The sequence below is a fragment of the Populus trichocarpa genome, chromosome 10 (assembly GCF_000002775.5).
Source record: "Populus trichocarpa isolate Nisqually-1 chromosome 10, P.trichocarpa_v4.1, whole genome shotgun sequence".
Lineage (NCBI taxonomy): Eukaryota > Viridiplantae > Streptophyta > Magnoliopsida > Malpighiales > Salicaceae > Populus > Populus trichocarpa.
In genome coordinates this window covers 20111163-20129291 of record NC_037294.2, presented here as the reverse complement: position 1 = coordinate 20129291, position 18129 = coordinate 20111163, and the positions used below count along the sequence as shown (strand labels likewise).

The 18129-nt window shown below is 35.4% G+C and overlaps 2 protein-coding genes across 2 annotated transcripts; one reads left to right on the top strand and one right to left on the bottom strand.

Moving 5' to 3' along the window:
- On the bottom strand, positions 1-2441 carry LOC7458617 (chalcone--flavanone isomerase). Its single transcript, XM_002315222.4, has 4 exons — positions 2272-2441; positions 1983-2141; positions 532-755; positions 1-392 (listed from the first exon to the last, which is right to left on the bottom strand). The coding sequence occupies exons 1-4, from the start codon at positions 2375-2377 to the stop codon at positions 210-212; spliced, it is 672 nt and encodes a 223-aa protein (XP_002315258.1). The 5' UTR covers positions 2378-2441; the 3' UTR covers positions 1-209.
- A 4712-nt stretch (positions 2442-7153) lies between these two features.
- LOC7458616 (uncharacterized) lies at positions 7154-15728 on the top strand. Its single transcript, XM_024610947.2, has 18 exons — positions 7154-7519; positions 7660-7887; positions 7985-8080; positions 8483-8535; positions 8849-8945; positions 9272-9345; positions 10024-10141; positions 10696-10806; positions 11719-11795; positions 12243-12309; positions 13103-13168; positions 13389-13496; positions 13618-13748; positions 13903-13969; positions 14116-14183; positions 14264-14357; positions 14948-15018; positions 15130-15728. Exons 1-18 carry the CDS (start codon positions 7370-7372, stop codon positions 15503-15505), a joined length of 2052 nt encoding a protein of 683 aa, XP_024466715.2. The 5' UTR covers positions 7154-7369; the 3' UTR covers positions 15506-15728.
- The last annotated feature ends 2401 nt before the right edge of the window (positions 15729-18129 follow it).

Sequence of the window (18129 nt, the reverse complement as noted above, 5' to 3'; positions counted from 1 at the left end):
TAACAAAGAAAAATCACACCACCTCGGAAAAGATAGAACGAAATTACAGAAGCTGCGAAACGTTACAGTACTTTTTTGTTACAATGGAAAAGCTTGAGCCTGAAATCTTAAAAAAAACGAGCATGAATGCCGGTTGAGCTTCAAGCTCATCGGCAATCAACCTTTATTTATGACAGTAACAACAAGGTTTTGCTAAAAACAGCTATGCCTCAGTTCCCATTTTCATTACTTTCTTTCAGCAATTCTGATAATGTTGTAGCCAAACTTTGTTTTGCTGCAGGAGACACACCGTGCTTGCCAATCATTGACTCTAGCACAGCCTCTGAAAGTAGCTTATTCTCTATCACTGCATTCTCGATTTCTGGTACAGACCCATCTTTTGAGAAGCTAATCTGTAATTAGAGAGGGTGAATAATACGAAATATCAGTTATGAGCGCCGAGTTTCATTAAAGAGCTTTCCAGCAAACACGTGCGAGTATCCACTACACTATGATAAAAATTCTCAACAAAAATTAGCATGATACACTTACAGCTAATGATCCATGGGGTGATAGTGTGAAAAGAATGGAGGAGCCAGGGGGGAAGGTTTCTTCCTTGAAGACCTCTCGAAATTTCTCAATGGCTTTGGCTTCTGCATCGGTGTAAATTCCCAAAGATTTCCAAATGCTAACACAATTCTCCGCAACCTTCTCCGAATATTGGAGGCCCGTTAATGGCAATATCATCGTCACCCGCATGAATTTCTCAAAGGGACCTTGAATATAGTATAAGGAAATATACTTAGATTTTTAGATAAAATGCAAAATCAGCAATGCTATGAATTGACTAGAAACTCAGACCAAGAAAGATCCAATACTCGTGGTCATGCATAAATTGCAAAATCTCTAAACATTTTCCATATTTAGAGATTTCAATGAAACTCCTCGTTTTCACAGTTATTTAAATTTGAATTTAAATTACTAACAGATATAGTAGTGTAATTTTTATTTACTTTTTCACTGTTAATGCACGAAGTAAAAATGCAATCATAGTAGTAACCCAAACATGAAATTATTTGATGCAGAGCTTTGATGATTGAACTTAAATTCCGTATTTAATCCACACACCTCGATAACTATTTGCAGGCAAAACAAATGAATTATTAGCTAGACGTAATTGCCAATTAAAACCTAATAGATGGACCTAGCTGGTCGAGCAAAGGCGTGGAAAAGGAGATTCCTGACGTTTTTATTACTTTAAATTAGGCCAACGTCAGGGATATTTAATTTTTTTTACAAAAGTTTTTTTTTATTAAATGATATGTCATTTGTTAGATGAAAATGTTTTAAATTCACGAATCATGAATTTTATTACATTTAATGATATAATAATAAAAATAGAATACATTAAACCATCAATCATGTGATGTCGTTTTATTTAACAAAACAATTTTAATAAAAAAATAAATATCATTATCATTTCTTTTTTTTTTTAGTTTTGTAATGAACAGGCAGAAACTCTCGGTTTAAAGTATTTTTTTATTTTTAAAAAATTATTTTTAATATCATATATTAAATCGATATAAAAATATATAAATTTTTTTTTTAATTTTGAGGTCCCAAACACGCCCTGGGAAACCCAGACTAAATATCTCTGTCTCAGTAACTATACTCATTACGGACGCAATAACTGTTGCAATGCGTTAGTCAAACGCAATGTTAAGGTATTGGTTGGCACTTGGCAGTGCATTGTGGTTCACTTATTTTTAAAACTTTTTGAGTTTTTAATTAATTTATTTTATATTTTCAATAGTTTTAATGTCTAATGTAAAAGAAATTAAAAATTTTAAAAATAATATTTTAATATATTTTTTTTAAAAAAAACTTTAAGAACATCCTAAGGACACTCCGAAAGACGGCTGACTGATCAAAATTGCCGTGTTGTAACAAAGTAACCGAAGATTTAGCCGAAATCCCGTCTAAGACAGAACATAAGTACTTACCTCTAACAATATCTCTAAAGAACTCGACGGAATCCGTCAACTCCTTGGCAATCTTGCCCTTCCATTTAGCAGCAAGTGACTGCAAGGAGTTATCCTCCAAGTACACTCCTATAGCCGTGAACTTTATGAACTTGCCTTCAATCTCTAATCCTCTAACCCCTGCTCACGTTAGCACAAAGCAATAGAAATAAAGAAACCAAGTTGGTAATAATAAATTAAAAAAAAACCTCTGTACTGATCACATGATATTGATTAGCATAAGCAACGGGTGTGTGGATTAATCAAGCACCTGCACCACCGAGGAAGAGAGTGTTGTTTGAAGCCGGAGGTTTCACCGCCGGCGGGAACGTGACATTCTCGATTTGAATTTCGGAGAGAGGCACTGCAGGAGACATTGTTTTTGTTTTGCGTCAGTTGTGTCTGACAGGTTTCAAACGAGTAATTTTATAGGGAGTTGGTGGGTGAGGTAAGTTCGTGAATTTGGAGATGTATAGGGGTTATTTAGAGTCACAGTTGATTTTAATAATTAGTAGCTGGTGAGCGTTGAAGAGGACAGGTGGTCTCGCCGTTGTGGTAGATGCACGTGGAGGCACGCGGTGCCAGCCAATCCAGTCAGGTCCGGCCTTTGAAAACTGGAGATGGAAGAGTAGATGTACAAAAATGCGCGAGAAGAGCTTTATAGTCAATGCCTAGATCGGTAAGCATTAATGAGAGGATGGTTGGTACAGAGCCCAGACATTGGGGAGCCTTTCCGAATTGAATTAAGAGTATTTCTCCTGGGCTTCCCATATAGGCTCTAGTGGCATTGGGTTAGCTTCCTATAGGTCCAGCTTTTTCGTACAGTTTGGGGAGAAAGACCGACAAAGATTTTTATTCTGGATTTATTAAATGGATTTATCACAGCTATATGAGAGTGTAGTGTGGGGTTAGTTTTTTTTAAAGTGTTTTTTTATTTGAAAATATATTAATATAATATTATTTTATTTTTTAAAAATTAATTTTGATATCAATATATTAAAATAATCTAAAAATATTATTTTGAAGCAAAAAAATAAAAATAAATAAATCTTTTTAAAAAAAATTTAAAACATAAAAACAAACCGCTTGTATCCATTCAAATAAGCTTTACAAAAAATTATTGATACGGTATCTAAGTAAAAAAAAATTAGGGTTTTATTTATCAAATTCAATCTAAAATAATAATATGGAGAACAAACTTACCTATCATTTAAATCAATAATGAAAAAAAAAACAATATATGTAGCTATATGAGACACAAATTTAGTGAAATTCTGTATGGAATGTGGTAGTTCAATTTTTAATTCGATATGTGGTTACCGAAACTAGGTATTTGTGCATAAGTTGTTGTGTGAAGGTTGCATACTATTATCTGTGTTTTTTTTTTTTTGCCATGCAGTGGGTGGAGGGAGAAGGGTATGCTTTGATTATGGGTAATTCGGCTCTTAACACCATAACTGCCCTCACTTGCACATGGATAGTTTTATTGATAAAAACAAGAAGGAGGAGGAGGAGAAAAAATCCAGTGTCTGTTTTAGGGATGATTATTTTCGGTTTAGTCTGGTTTTTTTTAAAAAAGTAACCAAACCGATTTTTTTTTAAAAAAAACCGAAATCAGTTCAAAACCGATCAGTTTCGGTTTGGTTTTGTTTGGACAAAAACCAGTTCAAACCGGTTTGGCTTAGTTTTTTTATTTTGGCTCGGTTTTTTCAGTTTGGCTCGGTTTTTTGGTTTGATTCGATTTATTCTGGTTTTTTTGTTTTGGTTTGGTTCGGTTTTTTCGGTTTCGGGCTTATAAAACCGAACCGAACCGGTTATTTTTTTCAAAATTTTAATCGGTTTTTTTCACGGTTCGGTTTTTTTGATTATTTTTTTGGTTTTCTTAGCTTTTTCGGTTTTTTTGTTCACCCTTAGTCTGTCTCCCTTTACCGAGAAGCAATGCATGGGCTCGAACCAGGCTAGTGTTTCAACCGTGGTCGAACAGATTCCAATCCAGCCCACACAGCTTGTGATCAAGGCTGGGAACTAAAAAAAAACTTTAAAATAAATCTAAAATATTTTCCTAAAATAAATCTAATAAAAATATTTTTTGTGCTGAGGTTTAGTATTTCAAGTCCAAAATATAATGGAGTCCAAAAAATAGGTTTGGGCATGAAAACCAAGCCTAAAAACAAATTTTCCTAAAATAAATCTAATAAGAATATTTATTGGACTGGGGTTTAGTATTTCAAGTCCACAATACAATCAAGTCCAAAAAATAAGTTCGGACATAATAACCCAAGCCTAAAAACCCAAAAACCCAAAAAGCCTGGGCTCGGTGTCCAAGCTCAACTTATAGTATTGATGTGACTTTCTTATTGTTAAATAATGAATTTTGAAAGGAAAAAAAAAGGCTATTTTTCCGTATCTTGGAAGTTGTCTGGTATAAAATACATATTTGGTGCGCAGGAGGAATTGCTTTGACTGTTGTAGCTGCATCCAGCATACATGCTTGAAATTTCTATTACATATTTTAGCTTCAATGTAAATATTTATTGGACTTGGGTTTAGTATTTAGGTGCGCAGGAAGAATTGCTTCAGTTTGTAAATTCCCATCTTCAGCCGTGGTCAAACTGGTCCCAACCCACAGCGTTTGTGATCGAGGTATTGCTTGCTGATACATTCTAATAAAAAAAACTAAAAAAAAAAAACTCTCAAAATTGATACAAAAAATTCTCTTAAAATAGATCCAAAGTTCGGTCTTAGTATCACGAACCCAAAGTACAGTAGAGGCCCAAGAAAAATAGACTCGAGTATGGTAACTTGATCTCAACATCCAAAAAACACGGGCCCGTGCTACTACCCGAGCTTAGCTCCCCATAGGACATGGGCTCGAGCAAAAAGCCCGAGCCCTTGCAGGGTGCGCGCCCAGCACCTTGTGGGCTCAGGCCTGAGAGCGCGTCTTGAGCCTAACATTCTTAGATCCAGCCATCATGATTATATCTATTTCTTACCTTTAAATGGGTCCGAGCCCAACTTTTGCCAAAAAATTTTCTAGGATTCCACGTGGATTCCTCGATTTTTTATATTGATCTAATACATGTTATTTTAAGTAGAATACAACTAAAAATATTACAAAGGTAAAATTACACTTTAATCATTTCTTTTCACAAAATGATAAGATTCATGAGTTATAAATATACCATATATCATTTCAATCAAGGGTTTACAATTTATTTATTTTTTACTACATGTAAATTTTTAGAGTATCTTTCTCTATAATATATTTGCACTATTTCTCTTTAAAAAACTATTAATTCTACTATTCAAGAGTCTCAACGTCTATCAAATGAGACTTTTAATAGGTATCAATTGCCGATCACTTAGCCTACCAGACATTACCTACTATTAGTTACAAACTGTCTGAGTTTTTCATATCAAATCATCATATATATTGACTATAAAAAATGAATCAGATTACTTAAATCAAGAGACCAAACAATCATCTAACACATTAATTTTATTCCCCAAGTGTCTTGAATTTTATATCTCTAACACATGCAAATCCTAGTTTTCAAAGCTCTACATGAATGTATTCTTAATATAACTTTTTTGTTTAATGAGAATAATATTAGTACTGGAGCTTTAAATCTTTTTGAAAGTGCTGTTTAGCTGAAGAACCTTTTGATTAAAAAAGCATCGAGACTTTTGTGAATACAACAAAGTTTATTCAACACAAGCTCAAAAACCATCTTTTTTCCTTTCCTTTTCTTTTTGCCTGTTTATATTTTCTCGACTACCAAACTATCATGGATTCCAATCAATCCAAACCTCAAGGTTCGGACCTTGTCCAATCCTTTCTCGGTTTCTAGACCATTTAGCCAAGCCCGGGTCCAATTCTTTTAATCACATCACATGTACCCCCACTGGGCTTTATGAAAGTCCCTGGTCTGGTTTTCGAGGATTTCAAATTCGAATACAGCTTTGTTCAACTCCCGCGTGACGTGTTTGACATTACAATGTAAATTATTTTAAATTGAAAATATAATAAAATTATATATATATATATATATATATATATATATATTTCAAAATTTAATTTAACAGATTAAAATTATTAAAAAATATCTAAAAAATATTTTTTATGTAAAAAACAATTAGTAAAGCACAACTTATTACAACACAAAATTGTTATTTACAATTCGTATTAAAACAACAAGCATGAAAACTAAGTTTTTAATTTTTTTTCATGTTAAAAAAATATTTAATTTTATTGTTTTAAACCAAAAACTAAACCGTAGAGATTTATGTTTATTTTCAAATATTGAAAATCACCGATAAAAATAAATAGCTCCTCATAACATTTACGAGAATACCAAACAAAAGCACATATCTAGCCAGGCTACAACAACCTGTGCTGACTGCGTCTACAAGTTCATTATACATGTTTATGTTTTTTTTTGAAGGTTAAATATAAAGGTTAGTTTTAACCGAGTCATTTATACATTAATTGATGCATTCACGAAAAGAAAAGTAAAAGAAATTCTTACCTTGTTTTTTAAGATTCCAATCTCGCATGATAACGTGAAAGCATACTTATTTCTAATGAAATCAAATCTCAAAACAAATTATCTAGTAGATAGATTAGTAATAAAAGATTAAGATTAAAAGATTTGTTTTTCTATGGTTTCAGATTTGAATCATGTGATTACTAATATAATGGTCACTGGAGGCTTGCATGATCGTTAACTTCAGGGCCCAGGAGATTAATCGAAATACACGCTAGCTAATCCAGACATCCACATTAATAATAATAATAAAAATCTCAAAACACTTTTTTTTTACTATGAAGTTAGAAATTAAGCATGGGTAAATCTTGAAATGTTGAGAAAGATTTTTTTCATAAATATTTATAGTTTGAACATGAATAATATACTTAAAATCATAATTATTTTATATAAAATAGAGATGTTTTCAAAATTGTTAATTTGTTTTTGTTGATATATAAGTTGGTTTGAAGATATTAAGAAAAAAGAAGTAGTTTATCCAAAAATCTTACACGAATGATGTCTAATTGTCAATTAATCAATACAAGCAAGCATGCAAATAGACCGGTAGGTCGATGTGGTCCCCATTTAAGAAACCACTCAACACGACGTCACTTCAACATGACTTCCAGACGCTTGACACACGGCCAAATCTCGTCTCATCTTCCTCAACCCCAAAAACCCACAACAGTACACCATCAGCAAAATCAGTTTCAACCATCTTCACTCCTCCTCTGACAACGCTATCCTCTTAATCTTCTTTTTAACCCCTCCTTTGTTTTTTCCTCGGAAGCATTTCTTGTTTTTTTTTTCCCTTCAAAAATTAAAAGAAAGAAAGAGAAAATGTCGTGGTTGAGATCTGCTGTGAGCAAGGCAGTGGAAGCAGGGAACAAAAACAACCTGACTCGAGCCGTCAAAAACTACGCCGACTCCGTTGTTCACCAAGCCGGTCAAGCCGTCTCCGAAGGAGCCAAAATCTTGCAAGATCGTATAGTAATCCCTCTTAACTTTGACTTTTAGTTGCAATTAGGGTTTTTGATCTGATTGGATACATTTGATTTTATTTAAAATTTCATTTACTTTCTATATCATTTAATTTTTTTATTCGTTCCGTTTTTCGTTTTTGCCTCCAGGGGAATAGGAATTATAAAAGTGCTAAGCAAACTGCTAAGAGATTAGAGGAGGTTGCAATCTCCTGTCGCGGCCTGGAGAGGGTTTTGTTGCTCAGAAGATGGTTGGTTGTGCTTAAACAATTCAATAAGCCATCAGGAGGTTTGTCTGAAGATAAACAGACATCCGTCGAGCAAAATGTTGGCCCTGATGAATCAAAGGGCAGTCCAAGGAATCGCACACTGCCCATGGTGAGCTGTTAAATATTTGCGTGGATTGAAACAACTGAACTACTAAAAGTTCCGGCTTCTCTATCTTGTTTGTCTAAATTTTTTATTTGATGTATAGGTTCTGTATTATGATTCTGATGTCGGGGGTGAACCGTTGACTTTCTGGGATATTTTTCTCCAAAGTCAAGCTCTAGAAGGAATAACAACGTCCATGGTACAGTAAAGTTATTTCAGTCCAGCTGCATAGACATGCTTAGACAGGTAGTCAGTACTGGAAATCAGTGGAGGAAGATAAACATAGAGATACCAGTATCCTCCTTTCATAACTTACTCCTACGGAGTAGTAAATGCTGATGGTTATGCTTTGCAAAAGTAGTTCTTAGTGAATGCTCTCAGGACTGTACTTTTTTTTTTTTTACAAAAGGCACAGGTGTAAGCAAGTATTGGCAATAATGTCATGATTATAATTAAGATTTTTTCACAAATTAGAACACAGTTGAGGACATATTAGTAAACGAGTTTTAAATATGCCAAGTTGGATAGACTTTCGTGTTTTCTTTCTTGTACTTTCTGATTGTGGAGTTTAACTTCAGATTATCATTTTCTTCTCATTCAGATTCTTGAAGCACCAAATGAGGAAGAAATTTCTTTGCTGCTGGAGGTGTTTAGGTGAGTATGCTAGACTGCTCAACGCATAAATGTAGGTCTGAAATGCCAGCACACATATATTTTAGGGGCTCTCTGGGACCAATCTAAAATTCTTCTTATTAAAGGCAATGCAAGCTAAATATAGTGCTCTTGGCTTCACGGAATTTTTATTACTTCAGCTTTAATGTGGCAAGGAAATACACCCATTTTGTTTTGGGGTTCTTCTGCATTGTTTTGGATATTTAGTAAATGGTAGAGTATAGTGCTCGCTATCAATACTTGGGACAAGCCTGAATTCTGCCTGAATCCCTTTTAATAATCCGGTTACTTGCAGGCTCTGTCTAACTGGAGGACAAGAAGTTCATAATGCAGTTGTGAGCAGTATACAGGATCTGGCTTCTGCTTTTGCAAGCTACCAAGATGAAGTGTTGGTAAAGACATGAAGAATACAGATTGAATTCTAATTTAGGCAAATTGCTGTGCAAAACAACCATGTCTGGGCATGCAAAATCATGTTTAAACTTATAGTATTGAAGTGACTTTCTTATTGTTAAATAATGATTTTTGAAAAAGAAAAAGGCTATTTTTCCGTATCTTGGAAGTTGTCTGGTATAAAAATACATAATTAGGTGCGCAGGAGGAATTGCTTTGACTGTTGTAGCTGCATCCAGCATACATGCTTGAAATTTCTATTCCATATTTTAGCTTCAATATGAAAATTTCTTGGTTGGCAATTTTTTTCCCTTTCTGGTTCCAGGTGAAGCGGGAAGAATTGCTTCAGTTTGCTCAAAATGCCATTACAGGGTTGAAAATCAATGTCCATCTTGCAAGGTTATCATAAAGAAGTTCTTATTTCTTTTTCTATTTAGTTTCTTCATGCTTTATTTTCTTGTCCTTGTTTTCTGCATTTTGGTTTGGACTGCCAACTACAGCTTTTCTGCAACTTCTACCGATGTTCCATGTGTATATTTGTGGAGGATGATGGAATTTGCATTTAGAACAAAACTTCTTCAACTGAGTTTGAACCTCTTTAAACTTAGTTGACAATTTTCCATCTAGATGTATAAACTGGCTCTTTTGACATGGATACAAGGTTTCAATTCGCTACCTTCAGAACCACAAATACTGTATAATGCTGGTCACCCCCCCCCCCTCTTTTAATTTTGCATGCTTATTGGTGGAGGAATAATTTAGTTAGTAGACGTGTCAACCTCTCCTTTCCCTGCATTCTGATCCACAGTCCACAAGTTTGACAATGAGACCTCTATGTTGGCAGTCCCAAGTTTTAATGACTAGGAACCTGATTATTAGTTTGTAAACTTGTACCAGAACCCGTTCTTCAGTAAAGGCTTATCATGCTGTCACCTGTGTAATACATCATGCAAACTTTTCACTATATTGATACATAAGGTACTATACCTGATATGGATATTCATATGAAATGAAACTATGATGTTGACTGATTGTTCATTAGTTCTACTTTGCCTTTTTGATCTTTCATGTCAACAGAATAGATGCTGAAGCTACGGTTCTGAGGAACAAACTTGATGGAATTATGCATTCCAAGAAGCCATCAAGTGAAGATCAGGAAAAGGAGTTCGATGAAAAGGCTAAAGCAACTATAGAGGTGAGCTTCAGCACGTGACAATCTCATCTTATCACTCTTCTATGATGGGAATATGAACATTGATCTTATGCAAGGAGACCGGTTTGTGCCTATTTGATTCCTTTTTGATACATTCAATGTTAATGCCTTGTTCAGTACAAATCTACTCTAAATTTTTCTCTGAAATACAAAAAGAGACTCAAAACAGTGCAATTTGTGATGTACATTATCAATGCACATACGATGTTGTCGAGGTTCTTCCGGAAAGGCGTGAATTGTGCAATAAGACATCATGGAAAAGATTGCTTGGGTTTCTATCTTTTACTCCTAAAAAATTGAACAACACAATCTCTATAATTAATCGTATTAGTGTCTACCATAAAACATAAGTTACCTAGAAATCCTTGAACTAAAAAATCGCTGCCTTTATGATTTCCTTTTTGCTGCTCACTGTCTTTAAAATCTTGTTGGACATTTGGTGGTATTTGTATATGGTTCTGGAAGCATTAAATGGTTTCCAAACCAATTGTTGCATAGAAAGCTGTAAACTAAAGATCTGACTCCTGTTTATGTAGGCACTGAAAGAAGCTCTTGCACAAATTCGAATTTGTTCCAGATTGGAAGGGCTTTTGTTGAAAAAGAATACTTTGAACTTGGGAGACTCTCCTGACATTCATGCTCAAAAGGTATGCCACACTCATGCTGTTGGGTTTTGTCCTGGATGCTTTTTCTGAAATCCTAGCTTCATGATTGTTTTTTCCAGCTTTTATAATCTATTAGATATCTCATGTTTTCCCTCCAAGTTTCTCTGTCATGTTGTCTTTATGCTATCATAAGCAACATAGAGACTAGTGTCCATTTTAGCATGGATATCCACTGCTGGAGCTGGTATGCTTCAGTTTTCTAAACAACAGACAGGTAGAATATTTTATAAGTGAGTGCCTGGGGGAGGGAGACAATTTCCTATATCGGATGTGAAAGACATATTCGCAGGCTTAAATTTTTATGCACAAGAAACTTTGGGAAGCAAAAAGAGCAATAATAATACTAACAGTATATGCAATTATAAGGGGTAGCATCACATAGGTTTCATGGTTGCCTATCAAAAGAGAGTAAAAGAAGAAAAGAGAAATGGCGGTAATTCAAGCATCTCAATTACAAAACTAAGGATGCTGATGACAATAGCAAAATGTTGATTTGGAGTAGTCTTTGATAAAACAATAGGCCACTTGCGGTTAATAATGAGCATATCAACACTTCTCATTCCTGTAATCATTTCCTTTTGGACCGACTAAAATGACACCTATCTACTCGTCACACATCATACACTGGATTAACATAATTCTACCCAGGACTTGCATTCCAGGCCTTGTATCTATAATTTGTGAATTTGTTAGTTTTGATTTTGATACAAATATATTTCTCCCTTTCTATTTTCTTAACTTCTATTGTGTCATTAGTGATGACAGGTGTTTTTTTCTTTCGTCTTTTTTGGGTCCCAACTACCAACTCTTTATCTCTGTTTATCATATTAGTCTGAAAAGTTCTCTTAAAAGCTGTGCCAGCTGTCACCAACAATTGTTTGCTTATATGAGCAGGTTGACAAGTTGAAGGTCTTATCAGAATCTCTTGCTAGCTCTACATCAAAAGGTGAAAAGCGCATCATAGATCACAGGTATAAAGTCAATCTGAAGTATTATTTATGCAGACAAAATGGCTGGGCCCTTGTACTCTTAAAATTTCTAGACTCCTTGCATTCCATCTCACTGCATACTATATTTCTTCACAAATTCTGTTGAGATGGCTGAACTTCACTCTTCTCCTCAAGCTGCTGAGAAGTCATTATTCTTGCTCAAGTTATGATTATATCTTTGGAAAACGTACTAAAACTGTTACCTTGATTCACTTAAAATATGTTGTCTTTTCTGTGCTTGGGAAGTTCTCTGGTAAAAAGTAAAGATGATTTTTGAACTGTAAAACCTTAGACACCAAGAAACAAGACATACACTAGGGATCCTCTTGGTAGTCACTTCATAGACTTGCAGTATTTGAATGTAGATATCATTGAATCTGTCATTACTTTTAGAATTTATAATCCTTACCCCATCCCCACAATTCACAGATTGCAAAAAGAAGAGGCGCTGAAAGTTCGTGTTGTCAAAGCTGATGAAGCAAATGAAAAGGAGAAGGTAATGTGGCTTCAATACCAATGCCTTTGTTCTGCACAGTTATTTTTAGATCTCAAAATAAAGGGAAAGCAGTGTTATCCTTTCCATTCTTGTTGTAAATTAAAAAATGGACAAATAGGTCAAAACATAAGCAAGATAAAGAAAAAAGAAGAAAAATCCAACAGAAAAAGAAGTATTTCAATCAGGTGCTCGCTTTAACACCTGACGCCCACTCACGAGGCGCTCGCCTAGGCAGCAATTCATTGAAATTCATCGCCTGAGGCTAATAAAGGCGCTGTGGCCTCGCCTCGCCTGGAGTGCCTCCTGACAACACTGATCATACCATGAGTTATCTTTAAAAGCTACTTTAATTTTTTGTTGTTTGCTATAATACTATAAACATTTGTATGCTCATATAACTAGCTGTAGAAAACCTTCTTTTGATAGTGGTATCTTATGCTGTGATGGTCTGCATGGTCATGTGGATTTTTATTCACTCTGTATCTGGGAATTTTCCTTTTAGGATTGCCTGTTTCTTAATTGACTGCTCAGTTAATTGGCTTATCAAGAGTTCTTCTGTAGTTCATATTGTTTTTAGCATTGCATGGTTACATATCAGTTAATAGCTCTCATCTAAAGCAAATACTATGCAAAACTTACTGTCATAGTGGGTATATATTTATCCATGGTCTGTGTTTTTCTTAACCTTTGGTTATGCATTGTAGAAAATAGGATGCTATGCATGCTACAAACATGTAGCTAATGTATTTGATTTGAGGGCTATTGTGACTTCCTTGCTTTGATTTCTTTCCAGGAAATAGTAGCTGAGGTATCAGCACTTGAAAGACAAAGGGACAAACTTGAAGCTGAATTGAAAATGGTTTTACCTCTCTCTCTCTCTCTCTCTTCCCTGTTTTGCTTTGTTCAAAGGGTGCATTGTCATAATTTTGAAATTAAGTTTGGATTTTCAAGCTGGAAGTATGAGAGTATATTGACAACTGACCATCAATATCTTTTTAGTTCATGCCTTCTTTTCTAGTTCCCTGTTCATTTACCCTTTATTGATCACAAACATTTAAAGACTGGTCCACACCATATAGGTCAATGCCTCCTTAGCTGTTGCAAATGCACGCCTTCACGATGCCAGGGAAGAGAGGGATCAGTTTGATGAAGCTAACAATCAGATAGTTGAGCATTTGAAAACAAAGGTTTGGATTTTCTCCTCTGGTTTCTTTCTACCTAATTAGGTGCAAATATAATTGTTTAATTTAAGGTCTTTGGTACTCATTATTCAGCCATGTGATGCATCTTTTTCCATGAGTTATATAGGAAGATGAGGTGTCAAAAACAATTGCTGCATGCAAGGTAGAAGCAGCTGTTCTAAGCACTTGGCTCAATTTTCTGGAAGATACTTGGCTTCTCCAGCAATCTCACACTGAAGCTAAGGAGAAGCAGCTCAAGTATGTATATCATTATGGCTTGCATATGTCATATTTCCATGGCTAGTAGTTTTCTGTGTGTTGGTTTTGTACTTTCCACTATTGAAAAGTGCATTCCCTATCTTCTCACATATCACTTACATCATTGCTACTCGTTGCTTATTTCCCTTTCAAGTGATGAGCTGGAGAGACATGAGGACTATTTTGTGAAGTTGGCTATTCATCTTCTCTCTGAGTACAAGGTAAATTGATATTCTTTTTGAAGAATGTTTATCCACAAACTGAACTTATGGCCGTGACTCGCTCTTTTCTCTCACGCCCGCTCGCACATGTGCTTGTGTGACTACCATTCTTCTGTGTTCTGATGTAACTTGTATGTTCTATGCAGAAAGAGTTGGAGCCTTCTATCAGCCGCATAGAGAAATTTGTGGAAAACCTAAAGAATTTAAGTGGAGGGTAATGTAATTTGCTGCACCAATAGGTTGCTTATTGTTTCTTTCTTTATCCCATTTGCTCATTTATTTTTCATAATACAGGTTGGAGATGGCATCCAGTTCAGATAATGAAGATTCTAAAGAATTAAACCCAAGGAAAAATCTTGAGGAGGAATATTTGGATTATGAAGCAAAGGTATGTTTCCTTGCTGTTGACGTGACTGATTTATTCATAGTATTTTACTTTACCGTGTATAAAATGCTATCTTGCTGTTAAGATCCCCTTTTGTTAGACGATTCCTTAAACATGGGGTTATTTTAACAGTAACCTTTATTAATCTACCAGCTTTTGGATGAAATGTTGTGATTGAGGTGGGTTGCATAAATAATTCTTGCTGGCTTATGTGTATAGTTTACAAGTAGACTCTATTGGTCATCCACATTTACTGTTTATATTGTGCTATCAACGTAACCTCTTGTAAAAATCTCTCTTTCAGAAAGCGTCAAGCAGAAATTCTAATGCAGTAAACTGCCTTGAGGAATGTTTTGGTTCCATAACTTCTCGTCTTACTAGTTTCAAGTTTCTTTATTAATATTTTCCAAAGTTTTTCCTCTTTCTAGTTTTTTCTCCTTAATTTTTTGAAATTGAATTTCTCCCTTTTCTTTTATGTGCCGAACAATTTGTTTAACTTAAAAAATCATGCCTCGTTGTGTTCCCTGCACGTACATAGCTGGCAAAAGCATCACAGACATAGATTGATTTGTTAGTTTGGCTGTCTTGTCCAGATTATAACCACCTTCAGTGTAGTGGACAACATGAGAGAGCAGTTTTATGCTCAGAAAGGGGAAAGTTCTAGGTGGGATTCTGGTCCTTTCCTTGAATTCTTCATCAGTTATTTACATGTTACTATTTGATGAAAAACATATTATTCGCCTGAAAAATGTCATACCTGGCCTGCTCTATCCAGGAAGGATGATACTACGGTTAAAGAGCTATTTGATGATATTGAAAAGTTGAGAGTGGAATTCGAGTCCATTGAGAGACCAAATCTAGAATTGGAGATTCCGACCCCGAAGGCTGATTCTACATCTGAGAAGCCATTGGGAAGCCCATCCCACATCTCAACACAGAATGCGACTACTCTTAAATCCAATATAGATGAGCATCCCAAAGCACCTGCAGTAGAGGCAGATGAGGTGCTCGACCCTGCAGCAGAACTTGCAAAGTTAGAGTCAGAATTTGGGAAAGATGCTCGGGACTACTCAACTGAGGAGATCGGTGACTGGGAGTTTGATGAGCTTGAAAGGGAATTGAGATCCGGTGATACAGCAACAAACAGCTAGCTCTCTGAAAATGGCGATCCTTGTATTGAAATTTAAATCATGCAAGCCTGTGAATGCATGCATCTATATCCCCAAAAGCTGAATTTTAGATCATAAGCTTTTCGGTGTAACTTGTTTCTTCCATTGGATAAAGTTTCGATTTGTTCATTCTTCTGTAAATTGTCCACGTTGTAAAATGCAACTGATGAAACAAATTAATGGAAGTATTTGTTTGCATGTTAAAGTTTGAATCTCTTGCGGACCAACAATATTCACCTGTCCTAGAGGTGCACGCTCATGCGAAGTGGTGAAGGGCTCCACCATGTCGTGCACTAGTTACGTTGTCCTTTTGCCAAACCCATCCTAATTGTGATTGCTATCTGTGTGTTCTGAAGTTGGGATGATCATTCGATCTTAAAGGTGACCCTTCATACTTGCAAAGGGATGTTGGGACAAACCAGAGAATGTGGGGGCTTCGCTATCTTCCTTGATGCAAATTTATGGAAAATTGAAGGGATTGTTGCATGTATTGTCAAAAGGTTTCCATATATGTAGTCGGAATTTGTTTTATCTTTGGAGAGCAACATCATTGCGCAAGGCCTCCTATGCTCTCAACACACGAGTACAGAAGCTAGTGGATCGCTAGCCCCTCCCTCCACCTAAGATCTCTTAAAAAGGCTGTCACTAAAACGACTACCAAGAGGGTTTGCTAGCAACTGTTTAGTAGCTGTTGCAATTTCTACTTTGGTTTGTGCCGGTGGGATTCCCAGCAAATGGAACCCATTTAATCGAAAACAGAGTGGTTCTACATTTCAATTGTCGAACCAATGAAAGAAACTTGGCATCCTGATTTTCTGGGTGGTGGGTCATTTAGATGGATACATCTATGGCTATCCTTTGCCTGTACTTTTCGGTGTCCCTGCAGAATCCAAGTTCATTATTCAAGAGAAAATGACCATGAACAGCGATGTGATATTTATCGTAGAGGGGGAGGGAGGGGAGTTCTGATGCCATTCGTACAAAGTGCAGCCATCAGTATTCCTTGGCCATGTTAAAATCAGCATTATTTGGCTTGGTGTCAACAGATATGTTCCCACCTAACATTTCATATTTCTCCCTGTGAGTACAAGCTGAGTTCCTAACTTATCAGCGCTGCCAGTTATTTTGTTGCAGAAAATCGATTTGAGTCGAAATGTAGGAGGGTTTATCCATTATTCTTCAAATGACTCGTGTATGTATTATTCCAATTCAACCTTGTAGGCCAGCATTATGGTTGGATTTGCATAGGCCAACAGCTTCCTCATGACAATACACGTGATGATACCTTGAACATTGCTAAAAAGACTGGAAACAACCTCTAAGATATCTAGTAGTTAGATGTGTTTTTTTGTGCTTGTTTCAAAACATGACAGCAATATATATATATATATATATATATATATATATAACAAGCTTTTTTTTTCGAGTTCTTGAAAGCAAGTGATGATGCCCCTTCGATCTTCTAAGTAGTTTTTTTTTTGTTTTTTTATATTATGTATATACTTTGAACGTAATTTATAAATAGGTAATTATTTTCAAGAGCTAAATCACAAGAGAAAACTTGTCAACTCGAGATTTACATATGAGTTGGAAAATGTAAATAATAAAATTGAAATCAAGAATATTATCTCCTTCTAATTAATTCATTACCACATGATGAAAATAAATAAAAAAATAAATATCTTGATTGTGCGGAGTGTGCTGAAAGGAAAAGCCAAAACAAAAGTCTCGAGCTTTGCAGGCAATCCATCCATAATCCCCCCTCTCTCCACCATCAACTGTCGGATCATTTGTTGTTTTCTCGGTGAGGTCAGCAAATCATTTCTCTTGAAATCTTCTATTCCCGTGTCATTAATTCAAATGTAACCAAAGAAACTAGGGAGTAATTCTCAAAAAAAGAAAAGAGAAACTAGGGATTATTGACTGATGGCTATAAGAATTATGAAAAGAAAAGATGCACACATATCAATCCATTATACAAGAAGATTTTCCAGTAAGAAACAAAGGGAAAGACAAACCCAGGAATCCAGTAAAAGTAGTAAAACCAGGTAAAGTATAAAGTGATTCCTTAGCTCTAAGTATTATATATTACTCAAGAAAGGATTTTTTTACAAGTTTGTTTGGATGGTTATGGGGCACACAGGAAAGGAAGAGAAACCGATGAATTATTAATTAATTATACGATGCGAGTGCATAATAAGACATGGGCGGCTTTTGAATTCGAATTTGGTTGAAAGGAGCTCGGTGAGTGTAGCAGAAGATAGCAGCAGAGCTCTCTGATACTACAATCCTCATCAGCATGGCCTCAAGTAAGAGTAATTAATTCTCTAACAAAGTAGAAAAAGCCATATATCGGGATGTGGGGATTCTATCCCTCGACTCCCCACACATGGGCATGCCTCCTATTTTATTCACTTCCATCTGCTTTCTACCATTTGTTTTTGCTCCTGTGATTATACTAATCTGATTCTCTAATTGAATCTGCAACCTTATTAATCATTATTATCAAAAGAAAAGGAAAGGAAGAAGATTAAAGCGTGTGTTTCTGCTAGCTTTCACAGCAATTACTGCTGTGGTACTGTGAAATGAATTTTTACATATAAAAT